We start from the raw sequence: 21078 nt of genomic DNA, 5'->3' as shown, positions 1-21078 counted from the left end.
TGGTCCCCTCCAGGCCCTTCTCCCCACCGCCCGCTCCGTCCAGAACTGTCCACCTGTTGCTCTCAGCTGTCTTGGGTTCAGACCAGAACCGGTCTAAATTATTGAGGGCCATCTCCAGCACAAGGTGATCGAGTTACTGGCTAGCCAGGTCTCTCCAGAAGGCTCAGTGTACGGCTCGGCAGTCTAACAATTAACCCTCTGTCCCTTGGTAACACTCCAAACCGGTAGCACAGTGCCCTGGCTGGGGGCCTACAAGCTGAGCTCAAATCTCTCTGCACTGTGGAGATGGCCACTGATTCTGGTGCCCACCACCCCACCTTCCCACAATTGCAAAGGGTTAACCCCTTCCCATTCCGTCTCAAATCACATCGTGTAAACCCTTTGCCAATGTTCCCCATTACCAATCCCAATACACTAAAACTTCCATCTCTCCGCCCACAATTCCAAAGTGTTAACCCTTTCCCATTCCCACTCCCTGTCATCAATCCCAATGCATTAACCCTTTCCCATTCTGTCATTTTATCCCCAATCTCAAAGAGCCAAACTGCTGGTCTCAGGGAAAACAGACCCCAGGCCATTGGTGTGGCAAGTGGGAGTCCCCAGCTGAGGGATCAGGCCCCGGACGTGCAGAGGAGCAGCCACTGCTGTGAGCGGACGCCAAGGCAGCACCGACCGCCACCTCGCCTGCAACCCACCTCTTGGTGTTGTGTATGGTGGTCCCTCCCAGCACGATTCTCACTCCCGGGTTGGTCCGATTCAGGTTGTACACCGTCTGCGCCTCCTCGTACGTTGCGCCACCAATCAGGAATACCACCACGTCCTGGGGCCTGCGGGCAGGGAGGGGTGGGAGTGAAGAGCGAGGTTCACAGGGAGGAAGGCCAGGGTTGAGATCGGATGCTGCCCGGCGGGAGTGGGGAACTGGAGAAGGGAATCTATTCAAGGGGGCAAGAATTTCAAAAGGAAAGATGTAATGCTGAGGTTATATACAGCATTGGTCAGGCTGCACGTGAGCAGTTTCGGTCTCCTGATCTAAGAAAAAATGTGCTGGCATTGGAGGGTCCAGAGGAGGTTCATGAGAATGATCCTGGGAATGAAAGGGTTAATATATGAGAAGTGTTTGATGACTCTGGGCCTGTATTCACTGCAGCTCAGAAGAAAGAGAGGGGGGATCTCACTGAAACCTCTCGATTATTAAAATGTTAATGGACACCTCTTCAAAGGGAGGGGAACACGAGACATCAGTGGAGGAACAGATCCCTCTCCACGGTGGGTCAAGGGACGTTCGATTCACAATCTCATGGTTACCAACCAAATGCCGTTACTTACCGGTCCCGCAGGACGGTGTTCCCCAGGAAGGGGTAGTCATTGCTCTTCAGTTTCCCCTTCAGAAGTTGGTCCAGAGTGTCGTGAAGTCTGGGCTGGTGCTGGGTGTATACATTTTCAATGCCCTGCACAGGGAAGATTGGCACGTCACTCAGTGGTGACAGCAGGTAGAGACAATCTCACAGACCCCAGGGGAAAGGGGTCCATTCTAATCTCTGCGAATGTTCAAGGGGGAGTCGACAGAGAGAGAGTGCGAGAGAAAGTGAGGAGGAGAACAAGAGAGAGAAGGAAAGAGAGGAAGGAGAGTGAAAGTCAGTCAACAGACAGATAGACAGAGAGGAGAGACACAGAGGGAGAGGGAGGGAGAGAGAGAGAGACACACACACTGGGGGGAGAGAGAGAGACACACACAGACAGAGGGGAGAGAGGGAGCGAGAGACACACACAGGAGAGAGAGAGACAGGTGGGTGGGGAACCAACGGCAAGACCAGGGGGAGGGAGGTGATGGCGAAAGCGGGCTGGGATGACTGGGGGTGATGGAGAGGGGGGACGATAGGGGAAGAGCGAGAGACAGAGGGGGAGAGCGAGCGTGAAGGGACGAGTGAGGGAGAGGAGAAGAGAGTTGGAGAAACAGGAGCTGTGTCTCTGCGTGTGCGTGAAGAGTTGGCACTATCTCCCTGTAACTGCGGCTTACCCACGAATGCTTGATGGACCAAATGTCTCTGTCCAGGCTGCATTTCTCTCCCACCCACCCCACCCACCCCTTGCAGTAGTTTGTCCCACATTTGGGGCGGACGAACAGGGAGAGGGTGAACTGCAAATGTGATGTAGACACATGGCACCTGGATACTGATGTCCTCCGGGGATGGGATAAGGGGGATATCAAAATCGGGGCGGGGGGGGGGGTGCCCCTGACAAAAGGCAGGCAGTTGGAGGGAGGGGCAATCAGACAGAACCTTAAATCCTTTGAAGAATTGTTTTGTGAAGGCAACTGCATCCTTGGGTGTCACAAGGTCGTCACCGCTGACCTTTATCCTCCCATATTCCACGATTCCCGTCACCAACTGGGAAAAGAGAGATGGAGTGTTACACAGTCCCCACCGGTACCGTACCCCAGTGTTATAGAGTGGCAGACCCGTCCCCACCGGTACTGTACCCCAGTGTTATAGAGTGGCAGACCCGTCCCCACCGGTACTGTACCCCAGTGTTATAGAGTGGCAGACCCGTCCCCACCGGTACCGTACCCCAGTGTTATACAGTCACAGACCCGTCCCCACCGGTACCATACCCCGGTGTTATACAGTGACAGACCCGTCCCCACCGGTACTGTACCCCAGTGTTATACAGTGACAGACCCGTCCCCACCGGTACTGTACCCCAGTGTTATACAGTGACAGACCCGTCCCCACCGGTACCGTACCCGGTGATATACAGTCACAGACCCGTCCCCACCGGTACCGTACCCCAGTGTTATACAGTCACAGACCCGTCCCCACCGGTCCCATACCCCGGGGTTACACAATGACAGACCCGTCCCCACCGGTACCGTACCCCAGTGTTACAGAGTGACAGACCCGTCCCCACCAGTACTGTACCCCGGTGTTATACAGTCACAGACCTGTCCCCACCGGTACTGTACCCTGGTGTTACACAGTGACAGACCCGTCCCCACCGGTACCATACCCCGGTGTTATAGAGTGACAGGCCCGTCCCCACCAGTACTGTACCCCTGTGTTATACAGTCACAGACCCGTCCCCACTGGTACTGTACCCCAGTGTTATAGAGTGACTGACCCGTCCCGACCGGTACCGTACCCCGGTGTTACACAGTGACAGACCCGTCCCCACCGGTACCGTACCCCGGTGTTATACAGTGACAGACCCATCCCCACCGGTACCGTACCCCAGTGTTATACAGTGACAGACCCGTCCCCACCGGTACTGTACCCTGGTGTTATACAGTGACAGACCCGTCCCCACCGGTACTGTACCCCAGTGATGTACAGTGACAGACCCGTCCCCTCCGGTACTGTACCCCTATGTTACACAGTGATAGACCCGTCCCCACCGGTACCGTACCCCAGTGTTATACAGTGACAGACCCGTCCCCACCGGTACTGTACCCCGGTGTTATACAGTGACAGACCCGTCCCCACCGGTACAGTACCCTGGTGTTGTACAGTGACAGACCCGTCCCCACCGGTACTGTACCCCGGTGTTATACAGTGACAGACCCGTCCCCACCGGTACTGTACCCCGGTGTTATACAGTGACAGACCCGTCCCCACCGGTACAGTACCCCAGTGTTGTACAGTGACAGACCCGTCCCCACCGGTACCGTACCCCAGTGTTATACAGTGACAGACCCGTCCCCACCGGTACCGTACCCCGGTGTTATACAGTGACAGACCCGTCCCCACCGGTACTGTACCCCAGTGATGTACAGTGACAGACACGTCCCCACCGGTAACTTACCCCGGTGTTGTACAGTGACAGACCCGTCCCCACCGGTACAGTACCCCGGTGTTATACAGTGACAGACCCGTCCCCACCAGTACCATACCCCGGTGTTGTACAGTCACAGACCCGTCCCCACCGGTACTGTACCCCGGTGTTATACAGTGACAGACCCGTCCCCACCGGTACTGTACCCCGGTGTTATACAGTGACAGACCCGTCCCCACCGGTACTGTACCCCGGTGTTATACAGTGACAGACCCGTCCCCACCGGTACAGTACCCCGGTGTTATACAGTGACAGACCCGTCCCCAATGGTACTGTACCCTGGTGTTGTACAGTGACAGACCCGTCCCCACCGGTACTGTACCCCGGTGTTATACAGTGACAGACCCGTCCCCACCGGTACAGTACCCCGGTGTTATACAGTGACAGACCCGTCCCCACCGGTACCGTACCCCGGTGACAGATCCCAGTGTTACTCCAGCTTATTGATGGATAGTGACTGAGCTAGCCTCACCTGTCTGTATGTTTCTGAGATGCGTCGGTGGCTCATGGTTTGTAGGAGTGAGCTGAGGTTCTTGTCCTGATGTTTCTCGTAGCGCAGTGCGTACAACATCACCAGCCTCGTGACATCCAGGTCTGTCAGCATCGGGTCCTCGAGCAACCTCTTCACGTTCTGCGGGAGGTTCAGGGTATCAGCTAGGCTAGTTGGGGTTAATGCCCCTCGGAAAGCTGTGCTGGGGCGATCTGTCCGGTGAAGTGCTGGTGTTGGGCCGGGTGGTAATGGTTTCACACACAGGTACTGATGGGCGTTGGGACAATGTCGGATGACATCAATGAGAGAGCAGGCCACCTGACTCTGTGATCTTTCTGTGCAGGGTGGGTGGGGGTCCGAAGGGTGCACGGGGATGTTCAGAAGGCCGTGTTGTGTAGGAGGGGTGGGGGTGCAGGATGGTCAGAGGAAAATGATGGGGTGTGTGGGGTGTGCGTGGGTCTTTTCGCCTGAGTAAGAGGGTAAGTGTGCAAATGCGTGTGTCCAGGGAGCATCAGTGGGATAGTACTTCAGTGACCACCGAAGCGGTGGGAGTTGTTGGGAGTAACAGTGTCCTGAATGAGTGAACTGCACCAGGCACTTGTGGTGGTGAGCCCAGGCTGTCGCGAGCTGGGAGGGGTGGCACACCCCATGGGAACAATGCCAGGCGTGAGGGAGACCAGGGACAGCTGGCAGCCTCGCCCGACATCCACCAGTTGTTCGCAGGTCACCACCTCGGCCTCTGGGACTGTGTGAGATGTCATCGAACAGAGGAGGCACTATCCTCTACTCTCCGACCCTCCTCACCCTGCCCACCAGCACAAAGAACACCCTGTGGCCAGCACAATGAGCGAATTAAGGATGCTGGCTGTCAACGAGGTCGGGAAGGAAGACCCTCGAGCTTGCCGTTAACTCTTGCCTCCCCTACCACTCTGGTCTTGAAGGAGCAAGTTCAATATCAAATTCAACTTCACTGTCTTACACACCTGCAATGCAAAACTTGCTTGCTGCAGCATCACACACTATAAGACATGGGAGTAGAATCAGGCCATTCGGCCCATTGAGACTGGAACACCATCCTTTCATGGCTGATTAATTATCTCTCAACCACATTCTCCCGCCTTTTTCCTGTAACCTTTGACACCCTTACTAATCAAGAACATATCAACCTTCACTTTAAACGTACCCAATGACTCGGCTTCCACAGCCGTCTGTGGCAATGAATTCCATAGACTCACCACCCTCTGGCTAAAGAAATTTGTCTTCATCTCTGTCCTAAAGGGGCGTCCTTCTATTCTAAGGCTGTGCCCTCTGGTCCTGTACTCTCCCATTACAGAAAACATCTTCTCTGTGTCCACTCTATCGAGGCCTTTTGATATTTAATAGGTTTTAATGAGATCCCCCTCATTTTTCTAAACTCCATTAAGTAAAGGCAAGTACACAACATTGACAAAAATATAAACTAAACACAACTTTTGAGCACAATTAGAAGAAGATTGCAGCTTGCACATCTCTATAGGTGGAAATCGTGGAGAGCTTCACTATCAGGAACAGAGGGACCACTGCACAGGATCAGGAAAAACTGCAGAAAAATGCAAACTCAGGCAGCTCTATCACAGGTACTAACCTTCCCAGCACTGAGGACACCTTCAGAAGAGGATGGCTCAAGAAGGCAGCATCCATCGCCCAGACATTCCCTGTTCTCATTGCTACCATCAATCCTGAAGACACACACTCAACGTTTCAGGAATAGCTCCTTCTCCACCACCATCAGATTTCTGAATGGATAGTTCTCCCCCACTCTCTTTTTGCACTATTTAATTAATATAATTTTGTATTTTTATTGTAATTTAGTTGTTATTATGATGGATTGCACTCTTCTGCTGTCGCATAACAACGAATTTCACAACGTGTGCCAGTGACGCTGAATCTGACTGTTCACAGTGTTGCTATCCTGACGTAGTGATTAGGGCTTTGCCGCTTGTTTCAAGAACCCAGTGGTTAAAGGGAAGCACCCTGAGGTATCACAAAAGGCAAAAAGCATCTTTACTTTCTTAGGAGGTTAAGAAGGTTCAGCTTATCACCGAACACTTACAAACTTCTACTGATGTTGTGTTGAAAGTGTCCTGACTGGCTCGGCACAGGAACAAAAGAAGCCAGACAGAATAGTGGACTCAGCCCTAAGCATCTCGGGGACATCTCTCCCCACCGTCGGTTGTATCTACAGGAGGCACTGCCTCAGGAAGGCAACATCCCTCATCGAAGATCCCCACCATGTCATCTCATCACAGCTCCCATCGCTGTTCTGTTCAAGCACAACCCAGTAACTGCAGTGCTCCCGTGCACATAGCCTTACTGCCATGCAGCTGAATACGAGAAAACGTTCACAAAAGATTCTCTTTGTTGTACTGCATCTCATCATACCCTTCAGTTAATAAACTGGCTGGGTGTGTTGTCCAGAAAGAAGCAGAGAACTTTCAGGCCCTCCTGATGGGGGATGGGGGTGTCCAGGTACTTGATGTTCATGACGAAAATGAGACGATCTTGGCCAGGGAACTTGAAATAGGTGAAACTATCCAGAGCGTGTGAGATGTTGTGGATGTTGGTAGGAAGGGACTGAACCGGGGGTGGGGAGGGGGGAGATAAACAGAGTCAAGGTATTCAGATACAAGTTCAGTAGGGGAGGAACAAGCAGAAACAATGGGTCTACCAGGACAGGTAGGTTTGTGGATCTTAAGTAGGAGGCAGTAACAGGAGGAGCGGGGTAAGGGAACTAGGAGGTTGGTGACAGTGGATGGGAGATTCCCTGAGTTAATAAGGTCAGTGATGCGTGGGAGACAATGGCCTGGTGCTCCTTACTGGGGCTCTGATCGAGGGGTAAGTAGAGGAGGTGTCTGAGAGTTGTCGTCTGGCCTCAGCAAGGTAGAGGTCAGTCCACCAGACTACTAGGATTAGGGTGGAGAGAGTGGAGAGAAGCACGTTCGGAAGGAGTTGGAATGAGGAATGGTAAAACAGAGATGGGTGACGTCTCATCAGCAATGTAAAGATCCAGAGCAGGCAGAAGACTGGGGGGGTGTTCAGGAAGAGGAGGAGGGTTGAAGACGGGAGAAGGGGTCATTGCTGCAGGGTGTGGAGTCCTTGACAAAGGTGTCGGAGGAGGAGGTGGAGGAGGCAGAAGAAAAGTTAAACCATAGGGGTGTGGAACTCTCTGGGGTGTAAGTGCAGGGGCACAAGGGTGAGGCCCCTACAGACAACAGAACGTTCTGCCTCAGAGAGGTGAAGGAAAGAGGGGATTGTGAAGACCTGGCACGGACGAGAGCAAAGGATCAGGGGTTTGGTCGTGTCTGTGGAGAGGGGAGGGTGGGGGTGAGAAGAAGATGGCGGTGGGACCTGAGGCACACAGGATTACAGAGTGGTGGTGGGGGTTCCTGTGGCAGCACGTGAAGACCCAGCCTGGAGATGCTGGTGGTCAAGGTCTAGGCTGGAGTCAGTTAGACACTGTGCAAGAGGCGCTTTAAAGGAAAATTCAATGCAAAGGATCTTTTTAATTTTTACTCTGAATAATCACAGAATGCGTATTACAAAAAACATTTAAAGCGCTATGTAGTTTTCAGGGCATTAAAAATTCCCCACCTGGACCAATGGTTGGTCCAAGCAGCTATACATAAAAACAACTTGAATGTTGTCTCCGATCGGGCAGGAGGTACAGAAGTCTGAACTCTCACACCACATTCAGTTCTCGAACCAACCAGCACAACCCTAATCAACAGGCCATCTGTTAGTAGGGTCATGGATGTTGTGCCCTAGCTGTCTACGTTCAGCTGGCACACGTGCCAGGGCAGTACGATACGGAGAGCAAGCCCTCATCACGGAGCCGATGAACCCAAAGGGACTGCAGAAACCAAAGCAGTTTGGCAGTCAACACTGAACTCTGCCTTAGGGATTCCAGCTCCGGATATTCCCCATGGAGTTCACTCCCGAAGCCTTCCCCACGAGCGGGTGGAGCCACAAGGCAACGGAGGTTTGAGATCAGACTTTTCCTTCTCCTAGATGAGCTGCCAACTACGCCTGACGAGCCCCATCTGCCCGAAGCGACTGGTTTTAAGGTGCCAGTAACCCACCTTTGCCCCATCAGTCAGTAGAAACTGTTCTACTGGGCTTAGTAGCTAAGTCACAGGCGAAGGCCCTAACCACTACCCCAGGAGGGAAACACTATGGCTACTTTGCACCACAATGATCTTTAATGCGTGTTATTATTGTGCTCTTTCTTGTGAAAAAAAAAGTACAATTTATGCCTCCCTCTAATGTATGTCTCTCCTGTGAATGTTGTGTATCTGATGTTATGTGTCTGTAATGCTGCAGCCAGGAAGCTTTCTGTTGCCCTTGTGCACACGTGGGCTCATGCATCTGACAATACACTCAACTTTGACCTTGACAACGGAATGGATCAAGTTGCAGACGAAACAAAAATTCTCAGATGTTACAGCCAGAGCTGGTAGTGGGTGTAAGCTGGCATGATCCAATGACTAACAGCCTTAGCAACAAAGTCCAGCTCCTGGCCTTCGCATGTGGCTTAGCTACTAGGCCCGACAGAACTGTTTCTACTGACTGATGGTGGGTTACTGGCACCTTAAAACCAGTCGCTTCGGGCAGATGGGACTTGGCGGTCATGGCTGGCAGCTGATCTTGGAGGAGGAAAACTCTGACCTCAAACCTCTGCTGCCTTTCGGCTCGTGAGGAAGGCTTCGGGAGTAACCACTGAGGAAAAGTCCGGAGCTGGAGTTCCTAAGGCAGTCCTAAGTTGAGTTCAACGCTGACTGACGATTCCTGTGACACCACTAGAGCCAAACTATAATGGGTCTCTGCCATTCTTTCGGATTCATCAGCTCTGTGGAGAGGGGGAGTCTGCTGCAAGGGCAACAGCTGGCTCTGCGTATCGTACTGCTCTGGCTTGTGTATCGCTGATACAGACAGCTAGGACACAACATGATGCCTCCAGAGTGTGGGGCACCACCTGAGCGAGGGCGACTAAACCAGTAAGGGAGAGGTATGGGTCGAATATATCTCACTTCCCTTTGTCCACGCACATCTCTCAGTATGAGCTGTAGCTAATAAATGTAACTCTGAACTGTAACAAAGTGTGCACAGCTGCAGAAAATAGAGGAAGTCCAGGAAAATCTCATAAAGTGTTTCTGCTTTTCCAAAAAGCAGATATTGCAGGAACTTATAGAAACATAACATTATGAAATGATTAGATAAAATACAGACAGGAAAGCTGTTTCCACTGGTGAGTGAGACAAGAACCAGGGGACATTATACTCGTATTTATTCAGTGATACAGCGTGGAATATACCTTTTGAACCTCGCCGCACAGCAACCTCTGACAACCCTGTTTAACCCGAAGCTAATGAATGACCCATTAACCTACTAAACGATACATCTTTGGACCTTGGAAGGACACTGGAGCACCCAGAGGAAACCCACACATTGCACAGGGAGATGCACAGATAACCCCAGGATTGAACTCTGAATTCCCGAGCTGTACGAGCATTGTGCTAACCGCTACACTACCTCGAAATTCAGAGAAATAGATTTTGGACGGCGATGAGGAGAAACTGCTTCAGAATCAGATTTATTATCACTGATATACATTATGAAATTTGTTGTTTTGCAGCAGCAGTACAGTGCAATGGATAAAAAACTTATTAAAGTTTCAATAAGAAATATAAAACAAAATAAATAAGGAAGGCAAATAGAGAGGTAGTGTTCTGCAACCTGAAGGCAGAGGGGAAGAAGCTGTTCCTGAATCGTTGTGTGTGAATCCTCAGGTTCCTCTACCTGCTCCCTGATGGCAGCAATGAGAAGAGGGCATGACCTGGGTGATGGTGATCCTTACTGATGGAAGCCACCTCCTCGAGGTACCACCTTTTGAAGGGGTCCGAGTGCACATGATGGAGCTGTCTGGGTTTACAGGCTTTTTCAGATCCTCCTTACCAGATGGTGATGGAACCAGGCAGAATGCTTTTCAGTGAATCTGAGCAACTCTCTGCCTGGGGAAGCACCTCATTAAACATATTTAAGAGAGTTAGATAGATTTTTGCATAGCCAGGGAATTAAGGGTTAGGGCCAAAGGGTGGAGCCAATCATCCACGATCTTACTGAATGGTGAAGCAGGCTCGATGGGCAGATGGCTCCTAATCCTCAGGGACAGGAAACTAGACTAACAGTGAGGGGTGGCAAGAGAATGAAGGGTGGAGGGGGACTGCAAACAGCAAGTTATAGGATTTGTATCACAATATGGGAATGGTCAGACACAGAGTGAAACTCCCTCCACACCGTCCCATCACACACTCCCGGGGTCAGACACAGAGTGAAGCTCCCTCTACACCGTCCCATCACACACTTCCGGTGTCAGACACAGAGTGAAGCTCCCTCTACACCGTCCCATCACACACTCCCGGGGTCAGACACAGAGTGAAACTCCCTCCACACCGTCCCATCACACACTCCCGGGGTCAGACACAGAGTGAAAACTCCCTCCACACCGTCCCATCACACACTCCCGGAGTCAGACACAGAGTGAATCTCCCTCCACACTGTCCCATCACACACTCCCGGAGTCAGACACAGAGTGAATCTCCCTCCACACTGTCCAATCACACACTCCCGGGGTCAGACACAGAGTGAATCTCCCTCCACACTGTCCCATCACACACTCACGGAGTCAGACACAGAGTGAAACTCCCTCCACACTGTCCCATCACACACTCCCGGGGTCAGACACAGAGTGAAACTCTCTCCACACCGTCCCATCACACTCCTGGGGTCAGACACAGAGTGAAACTCCCTCTACACCGTCCCATCACACACTCCCGGGGTCAGACACAGAGTGAAGCTCCCTCTACACCGTCCCATCACACACTTCCGGTGTCAGACACAGAGTGAAGCTCCCTCTACACCGTCCCATCACACACTCCCGGGGTCAGACACAGAGTGAAACTCCCTCCACACCGTCCCATCACACACTCCCGGGGTCAGACACAGAGTGAAAACTCCCTCCACACCGTCCCATCACACACTCCCGGAGTCAGACACAGAGTGAATCTCCCTCCACACTGTCCCATCACACACTCCCGGAGTCAGACACAGAGTGAATCTCCCTCCACACTGTCCAATCACACACTCCCGGGGTCAGACATAGAGTGAATCTCCCTCCACACTGTCCCATCACACACTCACGGAGTCAGACACAGAGTGAAACTCCCTCCACACTGTCCCATCACACACTCCCGGGGTCAGACACAGAGTGAAACTCTCTCCACACCGTCCCATCACACTCCTGGGGTCAGACACAGAGTGAAACTCTCTCCACGCTGTCCCATCACACACTCCCGGGGTCAGACACAGAGTGAAACTCTCTCCACACTGTCCCATCACACACTCCCGGGGTCAGACACAGAGTGAAACTCTCTCCACACTGTCCCATCACCAATGGCAACGTTCTGGTATAATGTCTATTGTCTATTTGTAGTGCAGTAATTGTGTTTCCCACTGTTTTGTATATATTGTATAGCAATGATATTTGTAATAAAGGATTTTGTAATATATAAAAAAAAGGGTCAGACACAGAGTGAAACTCCCTCCACACCGTCCCATCACACACTCCCGGGGTCAGTCACAGAGTGAAGCTCCCTCTACACCGTCCCATCACATACTTCCGGTGTCAGACACAGAGTGAAGCTCCCTCTACACCGTCCCATCACACACTCCTGGGGTCAGACACAGAGTGAAGCTCCCTCCACACTGTCCCATCACACACTCCCGGGGTCAGACACAGAGTGAAACTCCCTCTACACCGTCCCATCACACACTCCCGGGGTCAGACACAGAGTGAAACTCCCTCTACACCTTCCCATCACACACTCCTGGGGTCAGACACAGAGTGAAGCTCCCTCCACACTGTCCCATCACACACTCCCGGAGTCAGACACAGAGTGAAACTCCCTCTACACTGTCCCATCACACACTCCCGGGGTCAGACACAGAGTGAATCTCCCTCCACACCGTCCCATCACACACTCCCGGGGTCAGACACAGAGTGGAACTCACTCTACACCGTCCCATCACACACTCCCGGGGTCAGACACAGAGTGAAACTCCCTTCACACTGTCCCATCACACACTCCCGGGGTCAGACACAGAGTGGAACTCACTCTACACCGTCTCATCACACACTCCTGGGGTCAGACACAGAGTGAAACTCCCCCTACATCGTCCCATCACACACTCCCGGGGTCAGACACAGAGTGAAACTCCCTCCACACTGTCCCATCACACACCCCTGGGGTCAGACACAGAGTGAAACTCTCTCCACACTGTCCCATCACCAATGGCAACATTCTGGTGTCATGTCTATTGTCTATTTGTAGTGCAGTAATTGTGTTTGCCACTGTTTTGTATATATTGTATAGCAATGATATTTGTAATAAAGGATTTTGTAATATATAAAAAAAAGGGGTTAGACACAGAGTGAAGCTCCCTCTACACTGTCCCATCACACACTCCCGGTGTCAGACACAGAGTGATTCACCCTCTACACCGTCTCATCACACACTCCCGGGGTCAGACACAGAGTGAAACTCCCTCTACACTGTCCCATCACAGACTCCCGGGGTCAGTCACAGAGTGAAACTCTCTCCACACTGTCCCATCACACACTCCCGGGGTCAGACACAGAGTGATTCACCCTCTACACCGTCCGATCACACACTCCTGGGGTCAGACACAGAGTGAAGCTCCCTCTACACTGTCCCATCACACACTCCCGGTGTCAGACACAGAGTGAAGCTCCCTCTATGTTGTCCCATCACACACTCCCGGGTTCAGACACAGAGTGATTCACCCTCTACACCGTCCCATCACACACTCCCGGGGTCAGACACAGAGTGAAACTCCCTCTACACTGTCCCATCACAGACTCCCGGGGTCAGTCACAGAGTGAAACTCTCTCCACACTGTCCCATCACACACTCCCGGGGTCAGACACAGAGTGATTCACCCTCTACACCGTCCCATCACACACTCCTGGGGTCAGACACAGAGTGGAACTCCCTCCACACTGTCCAATCACACACTCCCGGTGTCAGACACAGAGTGAAGCTCCCTCTACACTGTCCCATCACACACTCCCGGGGTCAGACACAGAGTGGAACTCCCTCTACACTGTCCCATCACACACTCCCAGTGTCAGACACAGAGTGAAGCTCCCTCTACACTGTCCCATCACACACTCCCGGGGTCAGACACAGAGTGAAGCTCCCTCCACACCGTCCCATCACACACTCCCGGGGTCAGACACAGAGTGAAGCTCCCTCTACACTGTCCCATCACACACTCCTGGGGTCAGACACAGAGTGAAGCTCCCTCCACACCGTCCCAACACACACTCCCGGGGTCAGACACAGAGTGAAGCTCCCTCCATACTGTCCCATCACACACTCCCAGGGTCAGACACAGAGTGAAACTCCCACTACACTGTCCCATCACACACTCCTGGGGTCAGACACAGAGTGAAACTCCCCCTACACCGTCCCATCACACACTCCCGGGGTCAGACACAGAGTGAAACTCCCTCCACACTGTCCCATCACACACTCCTGGGGTCAGACACAGAGTGAAACTCTCTCCACACTGTCCCATCAACAATGGCAACATTCTGGTGTCATGTCTATTGTCTATTTGTAGTGCAGTAATTGTGTTTCCCACTGTTTTGTATATATTGTATAGCAATGATATTTGTAATAAAGGATTTTGTAATATATAAAAAAAAGGGGTTAGACACAGAGTGAAGCTCCCTCTACACTGTCCCATCACACACTCCCGGTGTCAGACACAGAGTGAAGCTCCCTCTACGCTGTCCCATCACACACTCCCGGGGTCAGACACAGAGTGGAACTCCCTCTACACTGTCCCATCACACACTCCCGGGGTCAGACACAGAGTGGAGCTCCCTCTACACTGTCCCATCACACACTCCCGGTGTCAGACACAGAGTGAAGCTCCCTCTACACCGTCCCATCACATACTTCCGGTGTCAGACACAGAGTGAAGCTCCCTCTACACCGTCCCATCACACACTCCTGGGGTCAGACACAGAGTGAAGCTCCCTCCACACTGTCCCATCACACACTCCCGGGGTCAGACACAGAGTGAAACTCCCTCTACACCGTCCCATCACACACTCCCGGGGTCAGACACAGAGTGAATCTCCCTCCACACCGTCCCATCACACACTCCCGGGGTCAGACACAGAGTGGAACTCACTCTACACCGTCCCATCACACACTCCCGGGGTCAGACACAGAGTGAAACTCCCTCCACACTGTCCCATCACACACTCCCGGGGTCAGACACAGAGTGGAACTCACTCTACACCGTCTCATCACACACTCCTGGGGTCAGACACAGAGTGAAACTCCCCCTACACCGTCCCATCACACACTCCCGGGGTCAGACACAGAGTGAAACTCCCTCCACACTGTCCCATCACACACTCCTGGGGTCAGACACAGAGTGAAACTCTCTCCACACTGTCCCATCACCAATGGCAACATTCTGGTGTCATGTCTATTGTCTATTTGTAGTGCAGTAATTGTGTTTGCCACTGTTTTGTATATATTGTATAGCAATGATATTTGTAATAAAGGATTTTGTAATATATAAAAAAAAGGGTCAGACACAGAGTGAAACTCCCTCCACACCGTCCCATCACACACTCCCGGGGTCAGTCACAGAGTGAAGCTCCCTCTACACTGTCCCATCACACACTCCCGGGGTCAGACACAGAGTGAAGCTCCCTCCACACCGTCCCATCACACACTCCCGGGGTCAGACACAGAGTGAAGCTCCCTCCACACCATCCCATCACACACTCCCGGGGTCAGACACAGAGTGAAGCTCCCTCCATACTGTCCCATCACACACTCCCAGGGTCAGACACAGAGTGAAACTCCCACTACACTGTCCCATCACACACTCCTGGGGTCAGACACAGAGTGAATCTCCCTCCACACCGTCCCATCACTGACTCCCGGGGTCAGACACAGAGTGAAGCTCCCTCCACACTGTCCCATCACACACTCCCGGGATCAGACACAGAGTGAATCTCCCTCCACACTGTCCCATCACACACTCCCGGGGTCAGACACAGAGTGAATCTCCCTCCACACTGTCCCATCACACACTCCCGGGGTCAGACACAGAGTGGAACTCCCTCTACACTGTCCCATCACACACTCCCGGTGTCAGACACAGAGTGGAACTCCCTCTACACTGTCCCATCACACACTCCCGGTGTCAGACACAGTGAAGCTCCCTCTACACTGTCCCATCACACACTCCCAGGGTCAGACACAGAGTGAAGCTCCCTCCACACTGTCCCATCACACACTCCCGGGGTCAGACACAGAGTGAATCTCCCTCCACACTGTCCCATCACACACTCCCGGGGTCAGACACAGAGTGAAGCTCCCTCTACACTGTCCCATCACACACTCCCAGGGTCAGACACAGAGTGAAGCTCCCTCCACACTGTCCCATCACACACTCCCGGGGTCAGACACAGAGTGAATCTCCCTCCACACTGTCCCATCACACACTCCCGGGGTCAGACACAGAGTGAATCTCCCTCCACACTGTCCCATCACACACTCCCGGGGTCAGACACAGAGTGGAACTCCCTCTACACTGTCCCATCACACACTCCCGGGGTCAGACACAGTGTTAAGCTCCCTCTACACTGTCCCATCACACACTCCCGGGGTCAGACACAGAGTGGAACTCCCTCTACGCTGTCCCATCACACACTCCCGGTGTCAGACACAGAGTGAAGCTCCCTCTACACCGTCCCATCACACACTCCCGGGGTCAGACACAGAGTGAAGCTCCCTCTACACTGTCCCATCACACACTCCCGGGGTCAGACACAGAGTGAAGCTCCCTCTACACCGTCCCATCACACACTCCCGGGGTCAGACACAGAGTGAAGCTCCCTCCACACCATCCCATCACACACTCCCGGGGTCAGACACAGAGTGAAGCTCCCTCCATACTGTCCCATCACACACTCCCAGGGTCAGACACAGAGTGAAACTCCCTCTACACTGTCCCATTACACACTCCTGGGGTCAGACACAGAGTGAATCTCCCTCCACACCGTCCCATCACAGACTCCCGGGGTCAGACACAGAGTGAAGCTCCCTCCACACTGTCCCATCACACACTCCCGGGGTCAGACACAGAGTGAATCTCCCTCTACACAGTCCCATCACACACTCCCGGGGTCAGACACAGAGTGAAACTTCCTCTACACAGTCCCATCACACATTCCCGGGGTCAGACACAGAGTGAAGCTCCCTCCACACTGTCCCATCACACACTCCCGGGATCAGACACAGAGTGAATCTCCCTCCACACTGTCCCATCACACACTCCCGGGGTCAGACACAGAGTGAAACTCCCTCCACACCGTCCCATCACACACTCCCGGGGTCAGACACAGAGTGAATCTCCCTCCACACCGTCCCATCACACACTACCGGGGTCAGACACAGAGTGAAACTCTCTCTACTCTGTCCCATTACACCCTCTCAGTGTACAGACAGCAGAGACTTGGATATGTTTAGTTCCATTTATAGAGCTGAAGAGTGCGTGATGTGGGGGAAGAGTTTAAATTCGTGAGAGCTTGTGATCATTTCCATTGTGAGTTTGACAGGTTTTCTCAGAGGAGGTGTCTCAGACTTTGCAGAACTCTCACTGTGAATAACGAGAATGTCGGGAAGGCAGACTGATAAGGGGGAAGGGTCACGCAGTACAGTCCAAGAACAGGATGTCAACAACATCAGCCATTGTGAGGACACAGTGTGCGGAAACGTGCTGTGGAGTCGGGCTTAAGGTCACTGGAGCTGGGGCCCTGCCAACTCCTACAGCAGATAAACAGAGCGGGGCTGCCTGGGCAGCAAGTGGGCCTGTGAACAATGAAGGCACTCAGCAGGCTGTGAGCATGCTGTGGAGAGAACAGTGGTGTCTGGGGAGTGGGGGATGTGTGAGAGAGGGAGTGGATGTGGAAATGAGAGGGACGGGGTGCGGTGGGGGATGGTGGGAGAGAGCCAGGAGGAGGGGGAGAGAGCCGGGTGTGGGGGAGGTGAGGGGGGCCTGAGAGACAGCTGCGGTGGGGATGGGGGGGGGAATGAGAGACAGCTGGGGTGGGGATGGAGGTGACAGCGAGCCCTCGGTGGGGTGGGAGGAGGCAGGGAGGGGGAAGAGGGGAGGAGAGAGGCCGCGAGAGGGACAGAGAAGGAGCAAGAGGGGTGGGGGGAGGCAGTCAGGGGAAGTGAGGTGGGCGGGCGAGAGAAGAGATAGACAATAGGTGCAGGAGTAGGCCATTCAGCCCTTCAAGCCAGCACCAGCATTCACTGTGATCATGGCTGATCATACACAATAAGTACCCCGTTCCCGCCTTCTCCCCATATCCCTTGACTCTGCTATCTTTAAGAGGCTCTATCTAACTCTTTCTTGAAAGCATCCAGAGAATTGGCCTCCACTGCCTTCTGAGGCACAGCATTCCCTAGATCCACAACTCTCTGGGTGTACAGGAATTTCTCCTAACAGAGGGGAGAGAATCTTTGGGGCTCACCCCCTCCCCACCACCAGAGACAAACACTCAAAACAACACACACGGAATGCCGCAGGTCCGGCAGCATCCATGGAAATGAATAGACAGTCGGCGTTTCGGGCTGAAACCCTTCAGGACTGAAGAGGAAGGGGGATGATGCCAGACGGGGGTGGGGAAGGAGGATAGCTAGAAGGTGATAGGTGAAGCCTGCAGAGTAGAAAAGATGAAAGTGGCTGGAGAGGAAGGAATCGGATAGGAGAGTGGACCATAGGAGAAAGGAGAGGAGGAGGGGACTAGAGTGAGGTTATAGGCAGTTGAGGGGGAGAGGCCAGAGTGGGCAATAGGCGAAGAGGGAAGAGGAGGGGCAAAAAGTGACGTTTCCTAGGATGGATGCCTGGTTGTGGGAACGGGTCTGGGTAAGCACACGGTCAAAGAGTCAGACAGCTACTCGACTGCCACGTCTCTTTGAGGGATGGCTACCCTGAAGAAACTTAAATTCCCTCTTCAACAGGAGTTCAATGAGACCCTTTCTCACTGCTCCCTGTGTGATCTTTGCTGCCCTCTGACTCTTCAACCATGTACTCACCAGACTCACTACCACAGCCACATATCCTTCCTGGAGATGGTAACTCTTTCCCTTCCCTTTCACACTTCTATTCCTCACTCTGGCCTTTTACCTCTTCTCCTCACCTGCCTATCACCTCCCCCTCATGCCCCTCCTTCTTCCCTTTCTCCCATGGTCTCCTCTCCTCTATCAGATTCCTTCCTTTCCAGCCCTGTATCTTCTCCACCCACCTGTCTTCACCTATCACCTTATAGCTATCCTCCTTCCCTTCCTCTCCCCTTTGTTCTGGTGTCTTCCCCCTTGCTTTGTCAGTCCTGATGAACAGTCTTGGCCTGAAACGTCGACTGTTTATTCATCTTCATAGATGCTGCCTGACCTCCAGCATTCTGTGTGCCTTGCTCTGGACTTCTGGCATCCGCAGAATCTCTCGTTTGGCGGCACGGTAGCACAGCGGTTAGTGTAACGCTTCACAGCACCAGCGACCTGTTTTCAAATCGGGTGCTGTGAATCATCAATGCTGGAAGTGTGGTGACACTTGTGGCTGCCCCCAGTGCACCCTTGGGCTGTTAATGCAAACGACACACTTCACTGTATGTTTCAATGTACGTGGGACATATCAAGCTAATCTTTAACTGTAACCCAGCCCTCAAACCAAAACCCCCACTGGGTTCCAACTCCTTCCTGAGACCCCCCCCCACCAAGTTTCAAGTTCACATTCACGTTCAGTTTGTTGTCGTTCAACGGTACACAGGTATACAGCCAAACGAAACGATGTTCCTCTGGACCAAGGTGTACAGCACAGTACAAATAACTCACACACAAAACACAAAAGTTATGTAAGTATTAATAAATTACATCAAATGAATTAACAAATATTAAGGTAACTTCATACAAGATAAAAAGTAAACAGTATAAATCTACTGGCTCTGCGTGCGTGATGAGACCCGGATGGTGGCAGGGAGTTCGGGGAAGAAGCTGTTTACCATCCTAACCTAACACTAAAGTATCTCCTTCCAGATGGTAGTGGGTCAAAGTCAGGGGCTCTCAACCTGGGGTCCATGGATCCTTCGATTAATGGGAGGCAGTGTTCCCTCTAAGGTGTCTGCGTGTGGGCATGCGCACATCTTTTGCTACCAGCGCACAAAGGAATTCAAACTGCGCACGAAATGTTGTCACCTTCTACCTCATTGGCATCCTTCAATTTCGTACACAATCACACTTCCTATTCCGGTTTCTGACGCGGACAATGTGGAGTTTGTGATGATTTGTCTGCAGATTTTAGAACCGGTTTATTTATAATGGTTTTATTGAAGAAATTATTGATTCACTGTATCGAATTCCAAGGAAGCAAAAAGCATGAAGAGCAAAAGAGCTGCTGGTTCATTTAAAGCAGAATGACTTAATGAAACAGTAGAAACTGCTACGCCGAAAGCTCATGAGGTCAAGAACGTGCAGCTACGGGAAATATTTACATACAATACAGAAACTGCTGTTACCTGTGTGTATTGTCGCAATGCAAAAGTTGCTGGAGAATTTGCAAGCTGGAAGAAGTGGAGTGATATTTGAAAACTTGACTTCTTAAAGCATCACTTAGCAAGCAAATCACATATGGATGGTATGCAAAAAACCCAGCGGGAAAATCCTTCATTACCAGCTACAGGCCTGCTACGTGTGTTTTGTGAGAGTGCAGATGAACGAGAGCGAAAACGATCAAACCCAGAGGACATCAAAGTTCTTATTGACAGTGGTTTGCTAGCCGTTACATTGAATTCCTTCTATTTTTATATATATACGTATATATATTCCTTCTATATATATATATATTGCACTTTGGAAGGGCAAACCAAGGTACAGCATACAAGGTAAGTGATAGGGCACACTGAGGAGTGCAGTAGAATAGAGGGATCTGGGAGTACAGGTACAAAATTCCCTAAAAGTGGCGTCACAGGTAGATAGGGTCATAAAGAGAGCTTTTGGTACATTGGGCTTTATAAATCAAAGTACTGAGTATAAGAGTTGGAATGTTATGGCATTGGTGAGGCCGAATTTGGAGTATTGTGTGCAGTTTTGGTTACCAAATTACAGGAAGGATACTAATAAGGCTGAAAGAGTGCAGAGAAGGTTTACAAGGATGTTGCCGGGACTTGAGAAACTGAGTTACAGAGAAAGGTTGAATAGGTCAGGACTTCATTCCCTGGAGTGTAGAAGAATGAGGGGAGACTTGATAGAGGTGTATAAAATTATGATGGGTATAGATAGAGTGAATGCAAGCAGGCTTTTTCCACTGAGGCTAGGGGAGAACAAAACCAGAGGACATGGGTTAAGGGTGAAGGGGGCAAAGTTTAAAGGGGCTTCTTCATACAGAGAGTGGTGGGAGTGTGGAATGAGCTGCCAGATGAAGTGGTAAATGCGGGCTCACTTTTAACATTTAAGAAAAACTTGGACAGGTACATGGAGGAGAGGTGTATGGAGGGATATGGTCCAGGTGCAGGTCAGTGGGACTAGGCAGAAAAATGGTTCGGCACA

General features: G+C 52.0%; 1 protein-coding gene across 2 annotated transcripts in view; it reads right to left on the bottom strand.

Annotated features, from left to right (window-relative positions):
- Nucleotides 1–21078, bottom strand: part of vps45 (vacuolar protein sorting 45 homolog) — an 88432-nt gene that overhangs the window by 1048 nt on the left and 66306 nt on the right. For both annotated transcript variants that reach the window (XM_059980104.1, XM_059980105.1), the window contains 4 exons: nt 4301–4459; nt 2280–2387; nt 1327–1448; nt 696–827 (listed from right to left, as the gene is read on the bottom strand). In XM_059980104.1, the coding sequence (XP_059836087.1) occupies nt 696–827; nt 1327–1448; nt 2280–2387; nt 4301–4459 (521 nt within the window). The remainder of the gene's footprint in view (nt 1–695; nt 828–1326; nt 1449–2279; nt 2388–4300; nt 4460–21078) is intronic.

Source organism: Hypanus sabinus, chromosome 9, assembly GCF_030144855.1.
Source record: "Hypanus sabinus isolate sHypSab1 chromosome 9, sHypSab1.hap1, whole genome shotgun sequence".
NCBI classification, from domain to species: Eukaryota; Metazoa; Chordata; class Chondrichthyes; order Myliobatiformes; family Dasyatidae; genus Hypanus; species Hypanus sabinus.
The sequence above is the reverse complement of the archived record's forward strand: the minus strand, read 5'-3'. Positions and strand labels throughout refer to the sequence as shown.